This window comes from Camelus ferus, chromosome 8 (assembly GCF_009834535.1).
Source record: "Camelus ferus isolate YT-003-E chromosome 8, BCGSAC_Cfer_1.0, whole genome shotgun sequence".
Lineage (NCBI taxonomy): Eukaryota > Metazoa > Chordata > Mammalia > Artiodactyla > Camelidae > Camelus > Camelus ferus.
Genome location: NC_045703.1, coordinates 62,088,042 through 62,114,634, shown reverse-complemented (window position 1 = coordinate 62,114,634; position 26,593 = coordinate 62,088,042). Strand labels below are relative to the sequence as shown.

The 26,593-nt window shown below is 37.8% G+C and overlaps 1 protein-coding gene and 1 non-coding gene across 2 annotated transcripts; one reads left to right on the top strand and one right to left on the bottom strand.

The window, feature by feature from the left end:
* Positions 1-15,197: 15,197 nt before the first annotated feature.
* Positions 15,198-24,108, bottom strand: VIP (vasoactive intestinal peptide). The gene is made up of 7 exons (XM_006185462.2): positions 23,921-24,108; positions 22,605-22,719; positions 20,635-20,757; positions 19,592-19,696; positions 18,686-18,817; positions 17,770-17,858; positions 15,198-16,034 (listed from the first exon to the last, which is right to left on the bottom strand). The coding sequence occupies exons 2-6, from the start codon at positions 22,709-22,711 to the stop codon at positions 17,813-17,815; spliced, it is 513 nt and encodes a 170-aa protein (XP_006185524.2). The 5' UTR covers positions 22,712-22,719; positions 23,921-24,108; the 3' UTR covers positions 15,198-16,034; positions 17,770-17,812.
* Positions 16,327-16,400, top strand: TRNAV-AAC. The gene has a single exon. It is a non-coding gene; the product is annotated as a tRNA-Val (tRNA).
* Positions 24,109-26,593: the final 2,485 nt, after the last annotated feature.

Below are 26,593 nucleotides of genomic sequence, written 5' to 3'. Positions count from 1 at the left end.
AGTGGGTATTCCTATTTATGAACTTGACTTTGCTGTGTGTATGTGATAAAAGCTCAGCCCTTTAAGGCTGACATTACTCTCGATCTGATTTTGTGAGGCACGAGTCCAGGACTCAAGACATCAGTGAGTTATCGTGGAGAGGCGCTATCAGAGAGGAAAGTGGGTTGAACGACATCCTGCTTTTAGAGACTCAGAGAAGTTGGTTCTAGGCATGGATGCTCCAAACTGTGCCTGTGGTTAACAGATGAAGCCACAGGACAGGTGAGTTCTTCTCTGGGCCCTGGCCCTCTTTCACCACCTTAAATCCTTAACAAGTTGAGTGCAGCTCTCAACGCAGCTCCTGGGCCTCTCGCTCATCCCCTTTGTCCTGCGCTTGCTCTGACAACGTTTGCTACTCCTTTTTCTTCTCCTCTTACTTCCTATCTTTAGTCCTCCTCCACCCCTCTTCTCGGAGCCTTCCCAGGGGCTCATGACTCACCCTAGAAGTTTTCTTCCCTTCTTCATTGAGTCCTTACTTGTCCTTCTGATCTCAGCTCAAACATCACTTCCTGAGGGAATTCTTCTCTGTCACTTAGGCTATGTCAAACCCCCATACAGACTCTCAGAACACAATATATCTGCATTGGTGGAACTTGCCTTACCCGTCACTTACATTTGCGTGGGTGATTATCTTCTGGCTGTTTGGTCACTGCACCACAAAAGCATTCTCCCCATTCTATACCCAGACTCAAGGCCTGGCACGGGACATGGACATGAATGATTTATTGTACATCTCTCAGAGAAGTGAAGAGAAATGAAGATACATGAGGGCTTTACATAAGCTCTTTGTGATGACTAACTGACCGAGACAGCCTTAACGTTCCCTCAGTATGACTAAACCTTAGACAGATTTCTTCCTGAATGTACGCTCTAAAGCTCCATTTTCTCAGAGTTTTTACTTTAGAAAATTTATATTGCCTTCGGTCTCCACCCCTTTGAAATGTAGACAGAGCTTTTCTCAGCCTCTGGACAGTTTTGCAACTGAGGAACGTCTTTACCCAGGGCCTGGGAGCCACCCCTTTGAAACGTAGTCACGGAAAGAGGTCCTGCCTCTGCCTCCCAGTCTCAGCGGGAAGGAGAAAGCCTAACTTTGATGATTATCAAATAACAAACACAGACGACCTGCTCACGTTGATCAGTCTCCCTCCTAACGTCCTGTGGTCGTTTTCCGCCAGCCCACCTCAGGGCTTAAGAACCCTCTCACTACCTTTTGTTTCAGCAGAGGTCAGTCTCTCTGTCCTGCTGAGGTCATCCTGAGTAAAGTCTCCCAAGCCTCTTCAACTCTGGCCGCTGCGATTTTTCTTTGGCGTGATGCAAGTGACCACTGGCTTGGCAGTACTTTGGCAAAGGATAGTCTTCCGCTTTGCACGCCAAAAGAATGTGTGTGCCCCAACCTATAGACGATGACCAAAGCTGAGAAGTTGGCCAAATTACCTTCTACCCCTTAGATATGAAAGATCTTCAACTGCTAGCATTGTTTAAGACATGGTTCTGCCTATAGAAAGAAAAACAGAAGACTAATTCCTAAGTGTACATCCGCCAATATGATTTTCTGATTTTTTTTTTTTTTTTTATGTTCTCCTCCCTTAAATTTTCTTGCGTTTAGCTGCAGCACACTACCTGTGGCATTTCCTGGCTCTGCAGAGGCCTCACACTGCTTTGGCACGTCAGCCTCTATAACTGACTCCACTGAAGGCTTAACTAAGTCGATCACTTAGTCCACACCACTTAATGAAATGTTAAGTTGCGAGTTTTTAGTCTTCAGCGGAGCATATTTTCGAAATGGCTCAGTAAGCAGGACAAAACTGATGGCTTGATTCATTCTCGGTAGGTAACTAGATGCTAGAAATGCCTTTTAACAACTGAAAGCCAGATCCTCCAAGGGAAGGAACAAGTGTTTTTGGAAAGTTGTAACTTTAGAAATCAGCAAGTTTGGGCAGAGAAATGAAGCACTGGAGGTGGGAAACCAGATAGATTGATTGGTGGAAGGGCCATGAAGGAGGGTGGTTTGCAGTAGAGAAATTTACTAACATTTGCATGTCTCTCCTTTCTTCCCTTCTCTTCCTTTCTTCTTCTTTTTCTTCCACAGGTCTGGATCTAAGATTTTGAATTGTCAGCGCCATCAAAAACTTTGATTCTATCTCTGAAATCAGAGTCTAGAGAAGAAGAGAAGGAAGGAAAGGAGGCATGTCACATAGGATGTAAGCTCTATGACAGCAGAATTTTTTGTTTTATCTGTTTTGTTCACTACTGGGTCCCCAGGGCCTAAAAAAGTATCCGGCTTAAAATGGGCATGCAGTAGTGTTCCTTTTTGCACAGAGTTGTTCAGCATCCCCTGTGACTGACTTCCCAGCATCCCCTGTGGGTGACTTCCCAGCATCCCTGTGACTGACTTCTCAGTGAGTCCTGCAAAGGCCCCAGCCTGACTTCCCAGAGTTAGGGAAGATTCCACAGGTTCACAAGCTTCCCTTAAAGCAGGTGAATGTAAGATAACCAGTCAAACCTCTTGTATGTGAGATGGTAACCATTCCATTCAAACTGCTGCGGTCACTCAAAAGACAGTGGGACCAACTCATCTACCTCAGGGTACAGTGAGAGACTAGGTAAGCTGTGATCCCCACAACTTCTCCATTCCTCCAGACCCCTGCACAGCTGAGCCCTGCCCCAGTTTCACTTCTCCTTGGCTACGGAAACCCAGCAGTTCAGGTGTAGTCTACAGGCATGTTCTAGTCAACAGACATGGGGAATAGTTAACATAGTTCTATACTCTTGAGAAGCCTCAGAGAACAGTAGTAACAGGCAGGAAGACTTGCAGTGGCTGTGAGAATCCAATTATTGCCACAATTTTCCCAAATCCTTTTAATTTTCTAATTTCTTATTAGACCACAAGTTTTATGATTTTGTTGTTTTGTTTTGTTTTCAAAGATGGTCATTAAATGTCTCAGAAGATCAACAAAGAAAAGTTTTTACACTATGTGCAGTATCAACAGACATCCAGTTCTACACTTATAGGATAATAAAGTGAGCTAATTCCTACTTTATTTTATTGGAATAGGAAATTTAGAATTTGGTAGGGCTTTGGTACACTATGATACTGATGAGAACACTGAATTTTAACTATAGGAAAGCATATATTTAGAACAGTTTTAATGTCCTATTTATCAAATATTTCCAATAACATTTCTTTTTTTAATTTTGGCTCTAGTAATAATTTATGAATTAAAATTATCTCATTAAAATGCAGTAGAACAGGATTAACTCATGTTGAATAATCCAAAATTTTCTGTGCTCTAAATCACAGAATTTGAGAATGGATTCCTTTTTATCTGAAGTAAATTATGCATTTTACACATGAACTACTTTCACTAATAATTTTCCTTTCCAAAAATCCTATCCTATGATTTCTTTGCCAGCATTTCCGGCATAGTAAGTGAGAAAAAGCTAAAGGAATATGGGAAATCTAGAGTCAATATTCCCTGTGTGTGTTTTTGTTAAACTGGAACAAGAAGACCTATTTCTGTTTCTCTTGGTCTGTGGATAGAAATAGTAAACAAATGATCTTTGCAGTTTGGTGCTGGAGCAGGAGTGAATTGTTGACCAAGGTTGAGGCCAAGTCTTGAGGTCATTCAACCCCCTTCTGAGCAGAGGTGCTAGCCCTGTGCTGGTGAATGGACCTGAGAAAGGTCACTGAGCCAACAGAGACCAAATACAAGCCCCAGACCAGGCTTGTAGCTGCAGAGTGGCCCTGGGGAAGGAGACCAATGCAAACAGTCTCCCACTTTAATACCCTCAGTGTCTGATTCCTGGAAAAGTTAATCTTGCTTCTCGGCCTTTCTGCAGATGTAGACGTGCACAACAGTTCCTAGGTATAACTAAAAATAAAATTATTTTGGGGAGTCCAGGAAGTGAGACCTATGTCCTCAGGACTCCTTGAGTCAGTGGGGAAAGCTGACCTCTGTTCTTTCTTGTAGTAACTCAAACCCTTAAGCTGGCCACAAGAAAGCAGGCACCAAGGTTGCGTCAGCCCATGACGTGCACACTTCAATTATATGTGGGCACTTAGATTGCTCAGGTGTGAATTTCACTATTGTTCTGTAAGAGTCTCTGGCCCTCAGCTCTATTCTGATACTTTATTTTCATAGTCATAGTGCGATGCTTCATCGTCAAACCCAAGAATGGGTTCCTGGGTTCCGATAAGGTTATACAGTGACCTCAGAATTTATGGAAAAAAGAGGCCCTTAAAGCAGACATCTTTACACTCCAAAGCCATCGGAATGCACAAGTTAGCACTTACCCAGTAAGAAAACCAATAATACTTGGACGTGTCATTTGCTAGTCACCCGTTGCTTTAGAGTCATGCTTTCCTTCGAATAATATGGACCCAAGAAGCAATTTTGCTTATCGCCAACACATGCTGAAGAATGACACTAATTTCCTAGTTGATTCAAGCTAATGTGTGGAAGGCATTGGTCACCTGATCGTTATCTACTGAGAAACAGTCTCTCCTATTCAGTCCAGTCTCTGCTGTTAGTACCCCACTGAGAGCCATGGGACACAGAACAATATGCTATTTCTGCTTTACTGTATGTTCCAATACGTCTTTTATCATCAATATGTGTGCGTTACTTCCCAAAAGAAAGTGTGAAACTTGCCAAAACTCGAATTTATCTTTTCACCTACAATTCACTGAATTAATACAATCCATATAATATTATTGCAATACAAATTAGTCATATTGTTATTCAGTTTCCAAAGATGTTTGCTAGTTATATATAACTTGACAGTTATGTCCCACAATTTAGTAAATAACGTTCAACTAGGGAAATAAAACTTATATTTCATTTTCTAAAAATCAATTACATAGTGTCATCATAATGCTTTAAAATAAGATTCTATAGTAGCCCCTTCATGGAAGCCAACTTTTGTGTCACCTTTTATTTACCATTTTGCTTTTACTTTGCAGGTATATTTTCAGGCTAACACCCCTCTAATCAGCTGCTTAGCTGGACTGAGACCTTAAAATGGGCATTTTCTCAGTCCTGTTGCATTAGTCTTATTTTCACTGCCTGCACACAATTTCAGACTTATGCATCTATGATAAATTCTTTTTTGACATTTGCTTGCTGCTCCAAACCTCTATCTCAGTCTTTACTCAAGTTGACAAGTTTCTTCATCTGTATAAATATCAAGGTAAGAAGAAAATGTCTTCCAGGTAAAATCTAAGAATAATGGCATAGTTATTTCCCCAGCAGTAAATTGTAACCTTACATGCAATGGCAACTTCGAACTCAAAGATTCTGTTTTTGAAACGAGAAAGATAAATAAAATATAAATTAGCAAATCAACCTTAACAAGTGTGTGTAACAGCTAACTGTGAGAAAACCTGAGAGACAAAAAGAAATCTTGGGAGATCTGTATGGATATTCTGTCCCTGGAACAAATGAGGTTAACAGGTGGGTAAAACAAACCACAGAGCAAGATGCCCAAGTAAATGAATCCACAATTCTATACAGAATGGAAGAGCAAAAGAAAAAGAAGCCGGATTATGAAACGAGGGCGAATTTCCAAGGAACAGAAAAGGAAAAAGCACAGTTGTGTGGGGAAAAAAATGGAAAAAGTTATAGTATGAAAGGAGATGCCTCTTGTAAGAGACTGGCAATTACAGAAGGCAAAAGAGAACGCCCCAGGAAGCGTTTTCTCTCTGATGGCTAGGGACAGAAAGCTGTCGGCAGAGGGTTGTTGAAAGCCAGATGCTTTGAATGCTTCTTTCCGTCTTGCTCCTTTCAAACAATTGCAGCAGCTATCAGTTAACCAGAGTGGGTACCATTTGTGTTTGGAGCGCCAGACAAGAATAGGCAAGTAAATAATTGGAGTGTATCTTTCTAAGCTGCAGTTCCACTAAAATTTTCAGTTCCAAGAGTTCTCAGGAATTCACAGATATTATTATACAATTTTTAGTCTCTATTTTTAAAATATTCTGTAGCATAGTTTCTGAGACCCAGAAACAGAATATCCATGTATATGTTAATATTACTATCACTACATAGTATTCTACATACAATAATATATGGTAATATTAACAGTAATTAATGTTATATCTTTAAAATATTTATACTATAGTATATACTATGGTATATAGTAATATTAATAGTAATATATAGGGATTTTTACATAAAAACTTATAGAAGAAAATATGTAACTTTGCTAACTAGATTGGATAGATTCATTTTCATTCATACAGAGATTTTAGAAAATTAAACATTTGGAATGTATCACATCCAGAGTTGTAATATATACATGTAATGTAAACATGCTTAAGATGTTTAGGAGTTAATTTGCCACATTAGTAACTCATTATCATTATCAGGGAAATTTTGATGCATTTCACAAAAGAATATAGCCCTATCCTGTATTTAGTTTAATATGTTGACAAATTCAACATATTAATTAGACATCCTCGGGCTGTTGGTACAATATGTAGCATGCATTCACTGATAAAATCAGTGTGTAGTCAGACCTCACAGGACATACAATCTGGGGAAGGTAAAAATGACTTTTCTGATATTTCTTTGATTATTTTCTCCCCTCTCTTTTCTCCATTCTCTTTTTCAGAAACTTCTGTTTTATCTCATGCAAGATATCTTGTTCTAATTATCTTTGACTCATTTTGTATTTTTAAATTTATCTCTAATATTTTAGACAATTTTATTGAGTTTGACCCACAGCTATTCTGTTAAATTTTATTTTATTTCAGGCAGTTTTCAAGTCCAAGAGGTTTTTTTTCTCTCTGTTCCTGCATCACGGTCCTGTATTCTACATGCCCTATTTTCCTAATTGTCTCTGAGACTTTATCTCTCCTTCTCTGATGTTCTTTCTCTTTCATATTCAGTTTTATTTTTAAACTTGGATCTTTCTTTCTTGAAGATTTCCTCAAATGCCTGGGGCTCCTTGGTTGTTCACTCACATTCAGTATTTCTAATAGCACCTGCCGTCATTAACCTGAGGTCTGCTTGGATAAATTATTAAAGAAATAAAGGGAGACACACCAGAAATTGACACACTGTACCTGACTATACTTCAATTTAAAAAAAAAGAAAGAAAGAAAGGGAGGAAAAACAAAAGAAGGCACAGCTGGAGAGTCTGACTGGAATTACTGTATGTGAATGAAGTTATTTGAAGGCAGGTTTCCACCCAGGCTGAGGAGCAGGTGGGGAGCCGGATGTGACTCCGGGTGGCCCAGATGGAACAACTCTGGGGTGTCAGCTCCTGCATTAGCCATCCTACTCCTCCCCAGAGAGTTTTTTTTCCCATTTTTTAGAGAATAACCCTCTAATTTTTATCCTTCAGGACATCTAGGTCTTTCAGCCTTCTCTAGCAAGCATGAGAGGTCAGCAGTCCTGTGTGTAAACCGTCTATTTATGCCCTTATGCGCAGGCCCCTCCATAATCTTGCCCTCAGTTGTAGTTGTCAAACTCCTGACAAACACTAATCTTTGGTATTCAGGAAAGATCAATTAGAATTCACAGGAATTCTTAGGACTTTCCAAAACTGTAAGTTGTTTAATATTTTTCACCATACTTAAAGTACATAATTCTAAAATAATCATGAATAATCATAATAACAAAAGTGAAGATTTTTCTGTGATAAGATCACACTAAAAGTTTCAAAGGTTTTCTAAAGCAAAAACAACATAATAATAAATGGATAGCTGGTTATTATTATATACTTATATACTGTGACAAAATTAGACATTTCATTCAAAGAGTCTTTTTTTCCTAGAGATATATATAGACATTTGGTTACGAGGAAACCTTGTAAGAAAGATGTTCCACATCTCAGCATTTCCTGCTCTTGCTTTTGATTTGACATTAGCGGTGTTGTGGGTTGAATTATGTCCTCCTAAAATTCATATGTTGAAGTCCTAACCCCCCAGTACCATAGAATGTGACTGTAGTTGGAGATAGTTTTTTAAGAGGTAATTAAGTTAAAATGAGATCATTAAGGAGCATCTTAATCCAGTATGACGGTGTCCTTATAAAAAGAGGAAATTTGGCCTCAGACATGTGCATGGACAGAGGGAAGACCGTGTGAAGACTCAGGGAGAAGCCGGCCATCGGCGAGCCAAGGAGAGAGGCCTCAGAGGGATCCACCCGGACACCACCTTGATCTTGGACTTCCAGCCTCCAGGACTGTGAAACATCGGATTTAAGCCAAGTAGTCTGTAGCACTTGGTTATGGCAGCCCTAGCAAATTAGTACAAGTGAATTCTTTTAAGCAAGTAACATTCTTGTGGAGACTTTTAAACATTAATTCTTTCGTCCCAATTTCTCAACTGATTTTTTTCCTTGGGATTCAGCATTTGTTAAAGTATATAAATATTTTCTGAGAAATGCCAGGAAGGAATTTCCATGTGGAAACAATAGTCATTGTATTTGTCAAAATGCAAGTACCCTTGACCTTGTCAATAGAAATCACTGGCTGCAGACGGCCCATGCTGGTTCCTCGCTGAGGCTCCTGCCGCGGTGGTACGGAGCCAATCTTCAATCCCCATCTTCCCCCAAAATGGATTGCGACCTCCCATCGCTCCTGGCTCGCTTTTTCTAGTCTTTTCTCTGTGTAATAATATTCCTTTACTCTTCCTGTTTCTTGCTATTAAGTGAATGGTATTTGGGGAGAAAGGGAGGCACGTTCATGGGCTCAGACTAGCATCTTGAACTTTAAAAACTCTTGAAATATTGTCATTTTGGGTAGATTTTGTGTGTATCAATTGAAGGCAAATGTAGAGATAAAATATTCATTTCAGGTCAAAAAATGATTTCTAATATAATTTTAGGGGACATTAATGTCAGTTTCATTTTGAACTCAGGTGTCTAAGAATATGACTATTTTTATACCTGAAATTAATTTGTATCTCAAGCACCTATTATATTAGTTTTTTTAAATCACCTCAGTTAATTCATCACCATTTCAGTCAATTCTGGATTACCTCAGCAAATTCAGGTTTTGGTATCTCCTTTCTCGCTGCGATTACATGACAAGTCCACAGAAACGTTTAGTTTCAGTAGTTTGCCGTGACAACCTTCCCTCAAGCAATGGATACCAGACTCAAGTTCTGTTGTAATTGGAGAAGGACAATTGTATTTATTTCTGATTGTTGCTGTAATAAGTTACAAATCTGGTGGCTTAAAACTTGTGTTGTTTATTATTTTATAGTTCTAGAGGTCAGAATTCTGAAAATTAGTTTCATGAGGCTAATACCAAAAGTTGGCGGGAATGTATTTCCTCTAGAACCTCTAGGGTAGAATTCTTCTCATGCTTTTCCAGCTTCCAAATTCTGCCTGCAGTCCCTGACTCATGATCACTTCAAGCAATGACATCACTCCAGTCCCTGCTTTATTGTTCATCTCCTTCTTGGACCCTGCAGCCTTCCTCCTCCATCACTTAAGGACCCTTGTGATGACACTGAGCAACTTGGATAACCCAGGATTCTCTTTGTAAATTTCTAATATTAATCACATCTGTAAAGTCTCTTTTGCCATGTAAGGTAACACAGTCACAAGTCTCAGGGATGAAGACATGGACGTCTTTGAAGGTTTCCTACCACAATGATGTAGCAGATTTAATCTTTGGTATATGAAACATTAACACATCAGGCAATATTTCAAAAAAATATTCCACCACAGAGTAAACCAAAAATAAGCTATTTGCTAATAACTTTGTACTGCAGGTGCCGTAAAATGTAATTCAGTTGCAAAGAGCTATTGTCTTGCTAACTGTGCGTTAGCAATATTAATTTATAAATGTGAGCCAAGAAAAAAAAAATTAAGGTTTTTCTTTCCCCGAATCAGTCATGAGATCCAAAGCCACAGAAAGGACTCCATGCAATGACCAAGCACTGAAATGAATGTTGTGTAATATAGTCAATCAAGCCTCTTTTAAATCAAGAGGCAACTTCTTTAGAGATTGTCATTTTAGAAATTATTGCAATAAAAGCTATTTATATTGTTTCAGGCACAATAGGCTGATCTATTAAATGGTAGGCATTTTCTCTCCTGGGTGATCTTTTCGAAACAGCAAAAACCAGAACCCCCTGAGATTTTAGCTCCACGTAACTCACAGGAAAGCAATAGTTTGCAGTCAAAGAACACGCAGGGAATAAAGAGAGAACACATTGGAGGGAGGGAACAATTGGGAAGTGAGACTGTCCTGGGGAAAGAAAACTGCACAGGCTGCTCAGAATGGGACTAGCAATCACTAGTAAATACCTGTGTCCAGTTCTGTCCAATTGCAGATAGAGATCAAGTTCCAAACAGAGAGCCGGGATGCAGACGGGAAAAGAGGGGCAAAGGCAGTGTTCACAGACAAGGCCCATCTGAGACATCACCAAATCATCCATGTGTTCAAGACAAGGTAAGGAAAAGCACAGGGCAGCTCTGGGAAAGGTTCAGCAAGGACCAGTGCAAGAACTAGCTAAGGCTAGGTTTCAGGACTAGCCTTCTGTAAGGCAAGAGAGAAGGAAAGTCTGAGGATGCAGGAGACCCAAGCAGAATGGAGCCAAATGGGCAGATACTTCTTCACCTGCATAGAAAGGGTAGGATCTGAAAAGCTGCAATCCAGCATCACTGCTGAAACTTAGAGGGCTGGGGTATCCTCCAGGCTTTCTGAGCATGAGAAGAGAGGCAGATACCACGTCCGGAAAAGCTTGATGGGTGAGGTGAGCACTCTGGCTTCTTAGCTGGCCGGCCTCTGAGATTGTAGGAGGGCAGGACAGCCTCTGCAGAAATGGAGCCGAGACTGGGGTAGACATCAAGGGAATCCATGTCCTATGCATTGAATTTTTGCCAATTACAGTGATAGGTATAAAGATAGTAAGGTAAAGAAAGTGTCTGAGCCCTATTTCCTGCTCTGCCACTAATAATTATGTTATCTCAGGAAAGTCACTTAGTCTTTCTGGGATCTTAAGTAAGACCCATTTGGGGACTGAGTGAACTATTTCTACATGAGTTTCCAGGGATAGGATTCTGCTACCTACCTCGTGCTTCAGCTCCACCATCTGAAAAATGGGCTGAAGAATAACACATGCTTCCTAAACTTGATCTGATTTAACAACATGAAGTCCCTAGAAAATCCCTGCTACATAATGTGTTAGAGCATCTCCATAATTTCCTTTCCTTTTCTCATTCCCACCAGTCTAGTTAAACCCTTCTTGTCTCACTTTGGATGACTTTAATGGTTATACACCATTTCCCCATGTACATGACTGCTAGAGTAAGGCTTCTTAAAGAGCAAGCAAGGAAGCTTCTAAAGTTCCATGCATGGGTATGTAAGATTTAGGGAATTCTCTGAAAGCACACACACAAAAAAAATATGCTTATTTCTGGGAAAATCTCCTTAATTTTCATTAAACTTTCAAAATAATAAAAAATAATCTTGGTCTAGTTAAGTTGACCCATATTTCTAAACCACCTCATTCATCACTGAATTCTTCAGATTAGAAAAATATTTTACTACTTCATTTATTTTTGCACTTACCTAGTAAATTGTGTAATGTTACATTACACACATATATATATATACACAAACATATATTTTTTTTTACTTTTCTTTCATCTCCAACATCTCCTCACTTATTCTTACTCTCAGCTATTTCCTGAGAGAATAGATGTCATCAAAGGAGGAGTTCCCTATGCTCTAACACCTCACCTGTTCATTCATCCGCCTTTGACCTGAACATTGTGTCTGTTGCTTTGGTTGAGAAGTACTTGCATCATATGAGTGTCAAGCCCTCTACGTTTGTATCATCCAATTCCTCTTCCTTCTCAAGGATATCACTCAAGCACAATCTCCTTTACCAACAGCATCATCAGATTTCCCTTTGCTGGATCTTTCCTGTTTATCATGCAAACACACTCTTGATATTTCTTCCACATAAAAACAAATTATTTGACCTCTTTTTTCTCCCCACCAGGTCCCTCTTCTTTTCTTTGCCCCCCTCTGCAGGAAAACAACTCTAAGTGTTACAGATATTTACAGTAGAGACCCCTGCCTCCCCAATCTCTAGGGCCAGTTCTGACCCAGCTTTCACCCACATCACTGAACCAGGAATGTTACTGTGAAGGTCACTGATGGCAATCAGTTCTTTTAATGGTTTCTCATCTCATTCAAAATAAAAGCCAAAGTTTTGCTATGACCTATAATGTCCTATAACCTGGTTCCTCATAACCTCTCTGATTTTCTCTCTTACATCTTATCTTAATCATTCTCTCCACTTCTGTCAAACTGGCCTTCCCTCTGCTCCTCAAACTATTAGGATTGCCCCCATCCAGGGGCTTTAGCATCTGCAATTCCCTCTGTCTAGAATGATCTTCCCACAACGTCTCACTTCTCTCAGGGCTTTCCTCAAATTCACCTTTTTGTGAGACTTTCTCTGGGAACCCTATTGAAAATGTCAAGCTTCTTTTTGAACATTTCATATCCTCTTTTCCTGCATTAATTTTTCTCCTTAGCACGTATTTTCTAACATGTCTTTTACTTAACTAATTTGTTTGTCACGTTTCCACCAATAGAATGTAACCTCCATGGGGGCAGGAATTTGTGTCTGGTTTTTTCACTGCTGTATCATCAGAACCAAGAAAGGTGCTGGGCACACAGTAGATTCCTTATAAATACTTGCTTCAGAAATCAATAAATGGATCTTATTTGACATCACAGCTACATTTAAATCTATTCAGGATGCCTTCTTCCTTGAAAGGTTTTCTTTACTTGTCTTCCAGAAATATACACTCTTTTTTTTTTTCTCCTATTTCACTAGCTTCTCTTTTCAGTCCTTTTTACCCCATTTATTCCTCAACACATCAGCCTATTAATGTTGGCATGCTTTGGTGTTATGGGTTGAATTGTGTTGCCCCAAATTCATATGTTGGGGTCCTAATCCCCAGTACCACAGAATGTGACCTGATTCGGAGACAGGACTTTTATACAAGTAACCAAGTTAAAGTGAGGTCATTAGAGGGGATTCGACTCCAATATGACCAGTGTCCTCATAAAAAAGGGGAAATCTAGAGACACCCAAACACACAGAGATAGCGCCATGTGAAGCTCAAGACAGAGGCTGAGGTAATGTTTCCATAAGCCAGAGATGGCCAGTAAGTCACTGGAAGCCAAGGACTGGGTAGGGATCCCCTTCACGGTGCTTAGAAGGAACCAACCCTGGTAACACCTTGACAAACTTCCAGTCTCCAGAATTGTGAGATAATGCATTTGTGTTGATTAAGTCTCTCAGTGTGTGGTCCTTTGTCATGGCAGCTGGAGTGAATGAAGACACCCAGGGGTTATGTGTTGAGATTCTTCTCGAGTGACATTTAGTCCCTTGGTGATCTTGTCATCTTGTGCTTTTAAATCTCACCTACGTACTGAAGTCTCCCAGTGCCTTATCCCCAACCTAGCATCTCCTCAGAACTCCTTGTGAATGTCTCCAACTCGAAGCTGAAGCAGCTTGAACCTGTCCAAAACGGAACTCATCTTCCCAGGAACCTCCTTACCCACCATCTTCTTCACCTCACTGAGTAGAAACCGCATCCTTCAGGTTGCACAGGTAATTTACTTTGGAATCATGCTGGACTCTTTTGTTTCATAGCTTGAGTTTATCAGCAAAAAATTTGACTCAACTTTCAAGACTTATTCAGACTCCACTTCTCACTACCAGCATCGCTCACGCCCTGGTTGCCACACCATCTTTCACCTGATTTATAGCTGTAGCCTCCTCTTTTGTCCCCCTGTCTCCCGCCCTTAGCACCCCTTCACCCTGTTCCCAATGTAGCAGCCAGAATGATCCTGTTCAAGGACATTTCAGATAACAGGGCATCATTGTCCGAAACTGCAGTGTTTCATCTCACTCATCAAGTCTTGTCAGTGACCAGTGAAGCCCACAAGGTCCAGGCCTTGGTAACCTCTCGGGCCTCATCTCCTACTCAGCGCCTGTCCAGCTCAGGCTGCTCGGGCCCTACTGCTGGCCATCCCTTGCTGTCCAGACACGCCAGGACTGTTCCCTCACTGGCACTTGCTCTCGCCTCTGCCCAGAACACTCAGCCCTCAGGTATCTACCTTGTACATCATTGTCATTCAGCAAATGTTTCTTGAAGGAAAAGGGGATCAAGTGAAAAGATTTGCATTAATAAGATAAAGTTAAACCTCTTTAGATTCACATTCAGATTGCACTACAGTTCTGTCCCTGTCTGATCTTTATGAGCTCCGTGTGTGCAAATAGCATCTAGAAGTTAGAAAACAGTTTTCGTGCAGTGATTTGCATAATAGAAAAGTCGCTTAACAAATAACTAATAGTGGAGTCAGATATGAACAAAAGGTACAGTTGGTCCAATAAACTTCAACCTCTGTAAACTGTTTTACAGTTACTAGTAGTTCTAGACTAGTCTCTCCTTGTTCTAATTGTAGTAAATGAAACTGAGCAAAACTCTGCCTGTGAAGATCATGAGTCTTCATTCTTAGTTAGGTTCTATCTGACTCTCACTTTCCTTGTCATTTTTTGAAGCCCTTTGGTGAGAATTTAAGATGCGTAGCCTGAGATTAAAAAAAAAATTCCCACATGAATCTATTCTTTTCTTGTTTTATATTCACAGAATCCCAGTTTTTTGTTAGGCACATGATCGTCCAGGAAAAAGAAAAAATCCCAGCCTCTTTTGCAAATGACCGTGACCATAAATTTATGTTCTGCTCAAGGGAATGTTAGTGTAAGATGTCAGTTAAGTGAGAACCAGCATATATACTCTTTGCTCCCTTTTCTTCCATGCCCCTTCCTCCATCCTACTGCCTGAAATGCAGGTAGGATGGCTGGAACTCTAGCTGCAATTTTGGATCACTAGAAGAGCCATGTCCTAGGAAATGAGGCGTGAGCTGGAAGGGGTTTAGATTACTGAGGGCTTTGTGGAATAGAACCATCATACTAACCTTTGACATTTTACTTCTGGCCTTGTGTGAGAAAGAAATTTTTCTCTTATTTAAGTCACCATCGTTTTAGGACATACACAAAATCAAACATAACCCTACCTCCAATATCACAAAAACCATCTAGTTCCTAGAACTTCAGAGCTACAATGGGTTACTGCTGCATCATTTTTTAAAGAAATGAAAACAATAGTAAGTGTCTGCAATGAAAATCAAAGGTCTTTATTTTCTATATTTAATTTCTTACAATCATTTTGGAAAAATAGTTGTTTCTCCAAATGTGCATTCACTGAAGAAAGCCCTAAACATTATTTGAGTGATTATGGAAAAACTACTAATCACTGAAAAACAAATGGTCCATTCAGTTTACATTTTACACTTACTTAACACAAGCATAAAGGAAAAGTCCAGTGTCAGAAGTTGAGGCCATTCTCCTTAACCAAAACATTAGATCAGAAGAGAGCTTCTGGCAATTGGAGATTCAAATCTGAGAGCTTTTTAAATCTCATTCAAAAGAAATGTTGCCTAAGAATGCAGAAACACACATCATTTTCTGAACATCTTTTTTGGAGGATGTCTTTCTATCTTTGTTTTGGTAATCCCTTAGACACTCTGAGGTTTATTTAACACAGCATTCCATCTGCTCAACATTCACATTTAGATATGCTGATTATATGCTTCGCTCCTCTGCATGCCCTATAAATAAACACATCAGTTTTGCTCTATTATCACTCTTCCAAAAAGCCTCATACAATTGAAATTAACCTAGTATTTACTTATCACTAAATACATTTTCAATAGAAAGGATACACAGCATATGAAATTACAGGATTTTCATGAGTTAAAGACAAAGTTTAGAACTCACAAATAATATTTACAATGTAAACATCACAGTTATTACATTAGAATAAAATAAATCACAATGTTCACAACACAATGTATTTATTTGGTTTTGATACTGAAGCTGTTTTCTTGAATTACTTATGTAGAACTCAAAATAGAATGACTTCGCTTATCGTTTTCCTTCAAGAATTCTGAAAAAGAAAGAGTTGGGGTTTTTAAGCATAGAAACATTTCTACTTACAGCATTCCACTTTCATTTACTTATCCACTCATCTGATAAAAACGTCTTTTTCTTTGCCCCTTATCAGCAGCTTGTGAGAGGAGATTATGTTCTGAGATATTAAGAAGGAATCTGCCAAGGGACTTCTCTTTGGAAAAGGAGCCAGAGGATGAAGAGCTTCTATCATTAGCCATAAATACTCACTCATTTGTAATTTTCACAATTGGTTGAGCAACAAAAGTTCCTAAAGAATTTGTCTGACGGGGAGGGTATAGCTCAGTGGTAGAGTGTGTGCCTAACGTGCACAAGGTCCTGGGTTCAATTCCCAGCACTGCCATTAAAAATAAATAAAACTAATTAACTATCCCCCCCAAAAAAAAGAATTTGTCCAATGTCACCCATTCACAAAATCAAAGGTTGGAGGATGGAATCTCATAAAAAGACAGAGTGGTTAATTCTTCTTTATATTGTAGTGCTATTATATTTCTTAATTTAATGGAAAAGCCTTATTTTTATAAACATTTTTTCAAGAAGTCATATGTAACTAACTCTCCTTTTTGACCAAAGGAATTCACTTCTCTGAAATGTCTATACGTGATGAGGAATGAGCACTTGCAGTGCCCCTGACCATGTATCTCTCTTAGAGGCATCTCTCATGCTACACTAGTAGAGTTGAGGGTTACAGAAACCACAGAATACACAAAGCCCAAAGTATTTACTTGTAGTCCTTAGGAGAAAATTTTGACAACCTGATATAGTGATGCCATATAACTTCTTTAAAGGTTTGCCAAACATTGTAAAAATATTTTATGAGCAAATGGAAACATGAATATAACTCAAGAAAGAAATATGTCTTGTATCTACATTTACATTAAAACAATTTTGACAACAAGCTTGTCACTTAACAAAGGAAAAAACCTATTCATGCTTTCTTTACTCAAAAAATATTTCACAAGGGGGAGGTATAGCTCAGTGGTAGAGGGTCTGCTTATCATGCATAAGATCCAGGCATCAACCCCCAGTACCTCCATTAAATAATAAATAAGCAAACAAATAAATAAACAAATAAATAAATAAACTTTATTACCTCCCCCCAAAAGAGAACTCAATATTTTAAAAATATATATATATTACAGTGAATATTATTGGAGTCTAGTACCTATACTCACTTTACAGGTAAAATAAGCTAACATAATTTTTGCTGCATGAAGTTTGCTATGTTTCAAGAAATACAATTAGACCTGAAGCATCTTGATATTTTTACGATAACAAGCCATGCCACACTGTAACTTTGTGGTGTTTCCTTGTCCTTAAGTTAAATGAGCCGCTAACGGTCAATTGTGGGACTAGACCTTAAATTAATCAAAGCAGCATGGCTTGACTATCAAAGAGAAAGCCAGTTTTCTCATTAGTGTGAGCCAGTCTCCTTTTTTAATAGCTCATCAAAGGGATAGGAATGAGCCTGAGTAAACCAGGAGACACCAAACTGCTTACGCATTGTGAGCTTCCTCTTGTATGCCATCAGGACACTGTGTGAATCATTTCAAGATGTGTACCGAGCTGGGGTCCATTCAGGTGGAAGTGTCTTTCTTGGATGAGGTCTCATCGAGAGAACGCTAAGAAGTTTTCTGACAAGTGACTCTTACCTACTTCAATAATTAGATGATGCCTGGTAGAATATAATAAGGATGCACAGATAGACTCACCACCGGGAAGTTGTCGGGAGCTTTGCTCCAAAGAGCTCTTTCATCATTTTTCTAACCCTTCAAGAAAGTCAGGAGATTCTCCCTCACTGCTGCAGATCAGAAAAAGAAAATTGTGCGTGTTAAGGCTCTTAGAGGAGAAAGCTTCCAGAGAAAAGATGACGTGTGACCGAGGCTGTTCTAGGTGGTCTGTAAAATTCTCTGGGGGCCAAACAGTTATCTTTCAGGTGAGTCATTACCTATGAATGCTTCTTCAACCTCAGAGTGTCTAAAAGTTTTCTTACAGAAGTATAACCTGCTGGGCAAAGAGAGTCCTCTTGCCTGATCTCACCCAAACAGAACTGTTCTCAATGCCATCTAAACAGAAATACTGGAGTGAAAAGAGAGAGTACCCCATTGCCTATATATCATGCTGCAGTATTTATACATCATGGAGAGACACAGGTTTCACCAAATCTGAGAAGACAAAATAATTCATGGTTTAATTTGGTAAAATACAGATATTAAATACTCATGTAAAAAATTCCATGTGGTACCAAATTGCTGGTTGACTGCCCTATACATATTTTTTAAATCAGCACTTTTGATAAAACGTATGCCCAGACTCAGACTAGAAGTCTCTACAGTCATCATTTTTAACCCTGGAGACAAAGTAGAATCACATAGCGAGCTGTGAAAAAACACCAGTATCTAGAACCCACACTCTAGAGACCCTAATTTCTGGCAATTGGTTTTGGATGAGACCCAGATATCCATATTTTAAAATTCTCCAGGGTAGTCTCATGCTAGCTGAGGTTGAGAATTACTGTTTCAAAGAGCACAGATAGGTAACAAAATAAATAGATTTGTCTCCATATACAGCTGTTATTGTGAAATTCATTTATGATTTCTCACTTTAGCAAGTGTCCTGTTTCTTTACCTCCTCTTTCCGTTTAGAATTGAGTTCAAGTATTTCTTTACAGCCATTTGTTTTCGAAGGCGGGTGTAGTTGTCAGTGAAGACCGCATCCGAGTGGCGTTTGATTGGCCCCTGGTCTTCTGAGATGCTATGGCTAAGGAATGTGAGGATATGGAAAACAAAGAGTTTTAACGAAGAAATGACAAATGTACCAAAGGTCTGAATTTTTTGGAATCAGATAATTCCAACACCCAACTCATTTCCCATCATTAAAAAAAAAAAAAAACTGAAAGGAAAATACATCTAAGCTAAAGACAGAGGAGCAAAGAATAATCTGATGTATTTTGGCTTTTACAGGGAGTGCCTTAAGACACTTGCTGTACCAACTGAACAAACAATTTATCAAAGAGAAAAAAGAAAAGAAAAAAAAACAGAGAGATACTTGAAGTTGTGTTCTGCCACTGGAAGGCAAAGTTCGTTAAAAATTAATGCTTCTTTATGAAGCTCTCCCACCCTAACGAGTGGCATCTAAATAATCAGCTACTGGCCATTTAAAGGTAGAATCTTTCAATGCTTGATTTGAGCAGAAAGTAAAACAGAAACACTGTGGTTAACCTTAAAATTCACTTCAGTTTATACAGGGAAGTTTACTGTGTCTAGTTCAATGTGTTTGTAGATTTATACATGATTATTATCTAAGAAAGATAAGTGTGTCTGGAGCCAATGACTACGATATTACTAGGAAAACTTAGTTTCTTAATCCATGGGTCGAGAATATTTTATTGAAGAATCTAAGTTATTTTATAAGTAATTAAACATTATCAAGAGTTATCAATTTTGAATAAAGTAAATAAATTACAGTAAAAAAGGTAACCTTCAGATTTAATCATTGTAACGTATTTTTTAAAAAATGGTAAATTCTCTTTACCTGACTCGCTTTCCAATAAGGGACTCAAGGTATTTTTTGGCAGAAAGTTGGCCCAGGAGTCTGCTAAAGTCACTGGTGAATACCCCATCAGCATGTCTGGCGTATCTGAAACAAGGAGGAAAAGACGGCCGTGATTTTGTACACAGTTTGCTAAAATATTATTTTGGCTCATTAAGTAAAAATGAAACTTAGCTTATTTGAAAGGTCCCCATGCAAACTTAAGTCCAAAAGGAGGTTTTCTAACAACTGAATATAAGATATAGTCTAGCCACTTATATCAAATATATTCTATATTTCCAGCCCCCAAATTTGTAAAAGTAAAGACATTAGCTTTCTTAGAAGCATATCTCAATATTAAAATAATGCTTCCTGGTAGAATCTATAAAACTACTTCTTTTCTAAGAAATATTGGTGGGAAAATATACAATATTTATTTTCTATTTATTTATGGTGCTTTATTTCTTCTACTGTAAATATAGATATAGGCAAGGAGAAATTATCCTGATTTTAGCAAAAACCCTACTATGCCTTTTGTTATTTCTTCTGCCAAAATATTTAGAAACAAAATCTCTTAAGATAGAGAGGATCTTAGAGCTTATCAACCAAATTTTTCATCCAAAAGATAAATATTTTATATTTTGTCTTCAGTATAGAGTTATTCTGTCTGTACTTGAATGCTGCTCTGGACAAATGGTTCTGTGAAATGACTAGCTTTTATTATTAGACACTTTTTCTTTCCAGAGAGATGAACTTCTTGCCTTAGAGTTTCTTCCATCATGGAATTGGCACAACTTCTGATGTTAAAATTTTATACAGCAGAGTAAGTGAGTGATTTGCTCCGCCTCATCTGTTACAACTTCTCTACAGGAAAACTGTGTACCAGCAAGAGCTTCCATAAATCAGGCTGAATGAAGCCATGCAGCATGGGAACGTGTAGTGGGATGCTATGAGAACAGCTTCATGGTTCATGGTGCCACAAAAATAAAATATTTATATTTCAAAAGTGTATTTTCTAAGATAAAACTCAGTAAAAATGAACTTACCTGGATAGGTCATAATAAGGTGTGTCATCTTCAACTAATGCATTTTGTAAAACATCAGTGTCTGCTTTTAATGAAACTTGATCGGGTTCATTTGCTCCCTCAAATGGTATTCTGTCACCCATCCTGTTAGGAGAAAATACAGTGAAGTAAATACATTCTTTTCTTAAAAGATAGCACTTATGGCTTATAATCGTTTGAAGTAAGATACTCAGAATCTTAGTGTATATCACACATTCACAATATATGGATAGCGTAATTGATTTCATGGCTTCTAGGGTTTACAAGAGTCTGAGTAGTGAAGTTTTAATTTACCCCATAAAATAGATCCCATACAGCTTTTACAAGCTCTGTGTATCAAACCCAAGAGCTACTTAGTTCAATCTTATCAGAGCATTATGCCAAATACACTCCCTTGGCAATAGCTCCACTTTGCTAAGTTCAGTTTCACAGGTAGAAAGATTTTACACAAAATAGAAACTTTAGAAATTTTTTCATATTCAGTATGAAAACTGGGAGCAATTCATAAATTTGTTTATGGTCAGTATCAATTGTCTCAAACATTTCTCAAGAGCTAGCATAAATTACTTTTTCTTTCTCTTAAGTCCCTAAACTTTATTTCAAAGATTCACCTTGGTGTGATATATTTCTATGTATTTGACCAACTCCAAAGAATCTCTCCATCTCTGAATAGGTACTCAAATTCAGTGAATTTTGTGGAGCTTCCTTTTCTTCTAATCTTACGTAGTAACACCATTTTAACGAGGGACGTACAATGCTTTGCTGCAAGACTAAGAATATTCATGCCTATCCATGGAATATGACTCCATTTGTGAATGCATGCACATTTTGAACATCAGCACAATGTTAACATTACGTGTGTGTATTTTCAATGTTAGAGTGAACTTCTAAGGGGTGTGCCGGCCCCTGGCACTCATGTACCTTTAGTGAAGCAGTATTTGGTAGTCAGTAATAAGCAGTCCTCTTTGAATATGAAACCTAGCAATCAGTGCAAACTTCAGCATTCTTGAGATGATTCAACTGTCGTGATACAACCATTCAGATGGACTCATTCTATTTAGTTATCAAAGCAACGTAAGATGTGGGTTTAAGGAGATTTCACAGTGAACACTAACAGCTAAGAGATTATTCCCTCTATTGAGCATAAGTCTAACTTGAATCAGGAGTAAGAAAATAAGCAAAGAAATGATTATTTGTCCCTAGATACAGTAGTCCCTGTAAACTGGAAGGAAAAATCAAGCTAATGTAGTTTCCATTTACTGTTTACCTCCCTAGCATAAATTTATTTCAGATAATGCTTTAAATATGAGTTGTATTATACTATATAAAGTTGAAATATAAAACACAACCTAGAGAGCAGTAAAACTAAGGATTTCTGATAAAAAAAAATCAAGTACCTTAAAATTCACTCATGGGGGGAGGTATCTCAGTAGGACAATTATCCAACAATTTTTAATATTGACAAATTGATTCTGCTTAGATAGGCTTGTCCAACATGATCTTATGCATATTCCTCTAATCAGCTACTGATCTTGTGATTTTATTTACTAACTGATCTTGACAATGAGCTAAAATGAGATAGGCAACTAGACATCTATTTTTCTATCAGAAACAACTGAACTGAGATGATAATGGAGACCAGCTTACTGCTCATCTAAAACTGGTTTTGAATGAAAGGAAAGCCAAATCTTCCTTCCACCTTGCTTACAAATGTGATCCACCCTCCCTATAAAACTAGTCATCGACACTGTCTCTCCTGCCCTGTGAGTGAATTCCGAGACTCAGAATAATCATGTTGACCTGAAGTTGAAAGTAATTTGCTTCAAACATCAGCCAACAGATTTGAATAAATAATACAAATGTTTTTTAATGAGCTGCCCCAAATAACATGTAGGAAATCCCCATGTATATGGAGAAAGGGTGTTCAACTATCTGAATTGAAGGGAACCTACCTCAGAGCAGAAGGTTCTCCAAAAAGAGGCCATGCCAAGGTTTGCGAGAAGAGCACGCTGAAAAGTGTCAGGAGCACGAGGAGCTGGGGCTTACTTCTGGTTTCCATCTCTGTACCTTGAAAGGGAGAGAATCACATCAGCTTTTCCAACCACACATGTACCAGCGAGGTAATTCTGAGTGTCCAGCAGTAATTTTCAAAGGATCTTGCGGAGTTTAGAAAAGGTACTTTTCACCTTGTCGAAAGATTGCAATGTGATTACTACAATACTGGTTACTTTTTAAATCAAGAAGGTTTTTGGGGGGCAGGGAGTGAAAGATGCTTGAATATAAATTAAGATTCTTTTCAACTGCTGCCTATCTCTCAGCAGGCACAACTATATATTGAATGCAATACTTTTACAGTACTGGAAGTTACCCTGGGGACAATCTTCTTATAACAGAGTTGTAACATCCATGTTTAACATCTTTTCTAAGGAAATAGCTTCAAGGAAATGAAATTTGTTCTTCTCCTTTAAGTTTTTAGTATTTGATTAATATAAAACTGGAGTGCCATCTCTTTAATAATGTGTGTCTATACGTGTATGTGTGTGTATATATATAAAATTATTTGTATATACATTTTCCTCTTTTAACTATAGATATTACTGGGAGCTTAATATGGGTTTGAACAAATTAACTCAATTAATAGTAAAAATTCATATAAAAAAATCATTGAACCACATATTACCACTGAAATAAATTTTGCCATAAAAGAAAATATACATTGAATGCAAAGCTTGTGTATTTTTACACCTAATTCACTTGCATATTTCACTTCAAAGTAGTTTCCACATAGAAAGTTGTGAGTTTGATGTCTGTTTATTGTGCTGTCTGTAAGACTCACAGTATTTAAACTTAAAGAGAAAAATAAATGCTTCTTAGGTTCACATAACTAACATATGAAATAGAAAAGATGGCACCACAAAACAAGTTGAAACTTCCAAAACAAATGTATTATTGAACCCTTCAGTCAAACATTTACATACAAGTCAAAAAAAAAACCCTTATTTTAATGCATTATTTTAAAAAGAACATTGAGTAAAAGAACAAGCAGGGTAAAGCATTTTCCAACCAAAGAATTCAGAAAACTCATTCATATGTGAGAAGTTGAGACATTTCTAAACTTACCAGGAGACTGGAGAAATTTGTCCTTTATGTTGTAAAGGAGGAACACTGTAAAATTCTTTTCAAGGGAAAATAAAATTCAGTATACCCTGAGAAAAGTTCTAGAGACAGTGGGGAGACAAAAAAAGAAGGAAGTAAAGCTTCCACTTACCTGGCCGAGGAGTGTTCCTCGGAGGCTTTCTGTTCCAAGGAGAGTATTAGAGCTGTCTCAGGTGCTGACGTCCTGCGAGGCCGACAGGCTCCACCAGCTCTCTTGTCCTTAGAGCTGAGCCAGAACTTGGTGCTGGCTACTCTTGCCAGCACTGCTTTTCACTCTACCCTGACCAGCATTTCAAAGCCCATCATTTTATAGGGCTTCTACGTAGGGCTGAGCAATCACAAAGCTTTCTGAAGACGTCACAGTAGTATTCCCATGGGATGAATAAGGTTCGAGGTTCTTATTAAGTTGTCATTATGCCTGATTTATATAAATTTAGGGTGACTAACTTCAAGATGTAAGATATAAAGAGGAAGCTTACTTTTCTTTAAACAAAAAAAGGACCAAGCTTAATCCGAAATGTTTTAATCTTTAATTAGTAGTTATGAAGTAAGGGACTGATTAGTGCCAGGGCCACTGGAATTCCTTCAGAAAATAAGGATTTTATGTGTAGGAACAGATACAGAAAGCAACAAATGCTTAGGCTCATATGCTTACAAATGTATAATTCTCCTTTATTACAAAGCATCAATTGCCCTAAAGCCTTTTAAAAAATTTTTATACTCTTCATGTAGATCCTGATTTTAATCTTTCTTGAGATCTAATTTTAAATACATCTAGAAATAATTTTCCATATTCTTTCTATTATTACATTTTCTTTATATTGAAACTAATCCCAGGATAAATTTTCAAATATTCTCTAAGATAGTGTAATATGCACACTGCGGTATAGGATGGTAGTATTAACTGCTGTCTCATGTTAGTATAAAATGTCATAATTCCCAATGCATTTCCACATAAACAGCCTCAAATGATCCAAAAAATAAATAAATAAACTATCATACTGGGTAGCTCAAGAGGTTCAGTTTTCCTTCCTTTTTAAATTCTATACTCATCAGTTTTATAAGTTCTCTGTTTGCGGGTTTTTAAGTCCAAGTAGCCTAGCATACATTCAATCAGAGTTTAAGGTAAAAATACAGCCACATGAACAACTTCATGGACAATAAAATAAAATGCTACCTTTCCTTTTATTTAAAAAAAAAATGGCCACAGTGTGTATTCTTTCCCATTTTTGTTTGCAAGTTTCTCAAGGGGATGACAGCTCTAAAACTCCATTTCTTTCTTCTACTTTAAGATTTTAGGGTCTATTTGCTCCACTCAAAGTCAGACTGATCCAGTAAAAGAATACTTGCTAAGCTTAATCATATTTTCTAACCCAGTTACAAGAAAAATTAAATGAATTACATTTCAAAATGTCTGGAAATTTGTTTCCCAGTTGACAGCTCTGACTTAAGCCAGAGTTCCTGTGGCTTAATTCCAGGAAATCTTTTTTTACCTGATTATTACAAACTCTCGAGGTTGAAATCATTCTCAGATGGAATTTTTTATCCTTAGCTCTTCATCACCTAATTCCCAGTGAAGCAATTTTATTTAGGAACAGAAACAGCAAAATAAGTTGACTGAGAGTCATAGGAAAACCAATGTTGATCAATAAACAGAAAAATCTAAAAGAAAAAAGACAAAAATATTTTATTATTTTTGTCTAAGCATGCACTTGGCATTCACAAAGAGTAACTACAGTAGGTTTTCTATAGTTTCTCCCATTAAAATAATAAAACACAAAAATAAAGAGAATTAATTTAATCTTATTACCTTGATAAAAATAAACTAAATCAAAGAACTGCATCTTTCCCTGTGAATTTAAACTAGAAAGCAAAACGAATTTCAAAACGGGATCATAGCACCATCTGCAGGTTCAAAGTCTTAATTTGCAGACTTTTAAAAAAATGTGTTTCTTCTCTTTTCTTTCAAAGAAATGGATAGAAGCCAGAGGCTCCTTAACCAGCTAAATTACAGAATCTTCCAGAAAAAATAAACATATGAAAAAATATTGTAGCCAAGTTTATCCTAAATACTATTTTTACTATAAAACTCAGTAAATACAAAAATACAAATCTGGGTTTACTGTTTACATCTTTTCCCCCTACTTTGACAAATCTTTCCATCATATTCCCATATCTCTAACAGAACTCACTTCCTACCCTAAGGCTTCTCATTAAAATGACATTTATAGAAAGAAGAACTGCTATTCATTCATACAACTAGAACAAATCTCCGAGAGCCTTCTTTTACAAGTAAGTAAACTGAAGCCCAGAGCTAAGTAATTTTTGCAAATTCGCCCAGGTGGAAATTACAAATAGGGAATGAAACCTAGGTCTTTTGATCTTGATAAAACTTTCTTGCCATTAAGAACTGGCAGTTTCCTGTACTGTTGTTATTACCGTTATTGATGCTAACAGGTCAGGTAAGGAAAACAAAAACTCATAAAAATATTGGCATCTGCCTCTCCTTTTTTGAACAACTGGACCAAAAATAAAGGCAGACAGAAAAAAAAAAAAAACTGGCATTCTAAACTAAAATACACTGAATGTAGGAAAGTCAGATGGAAGGGGTTTTCAGGCTTAGGAGCTAGGCAGAAATCCAGAATCACCCTTCTTTTCTTAGTGCAAAGAGCTAATAGAAGGTCCTCACTAGGGATGATAAGCTGAAGCTGTGCTCTTTGCCTCTCCATGTGACCACCTTGTCTGCCTAACTCACCCTCACTCACACACGAGACCCGTTCACTCT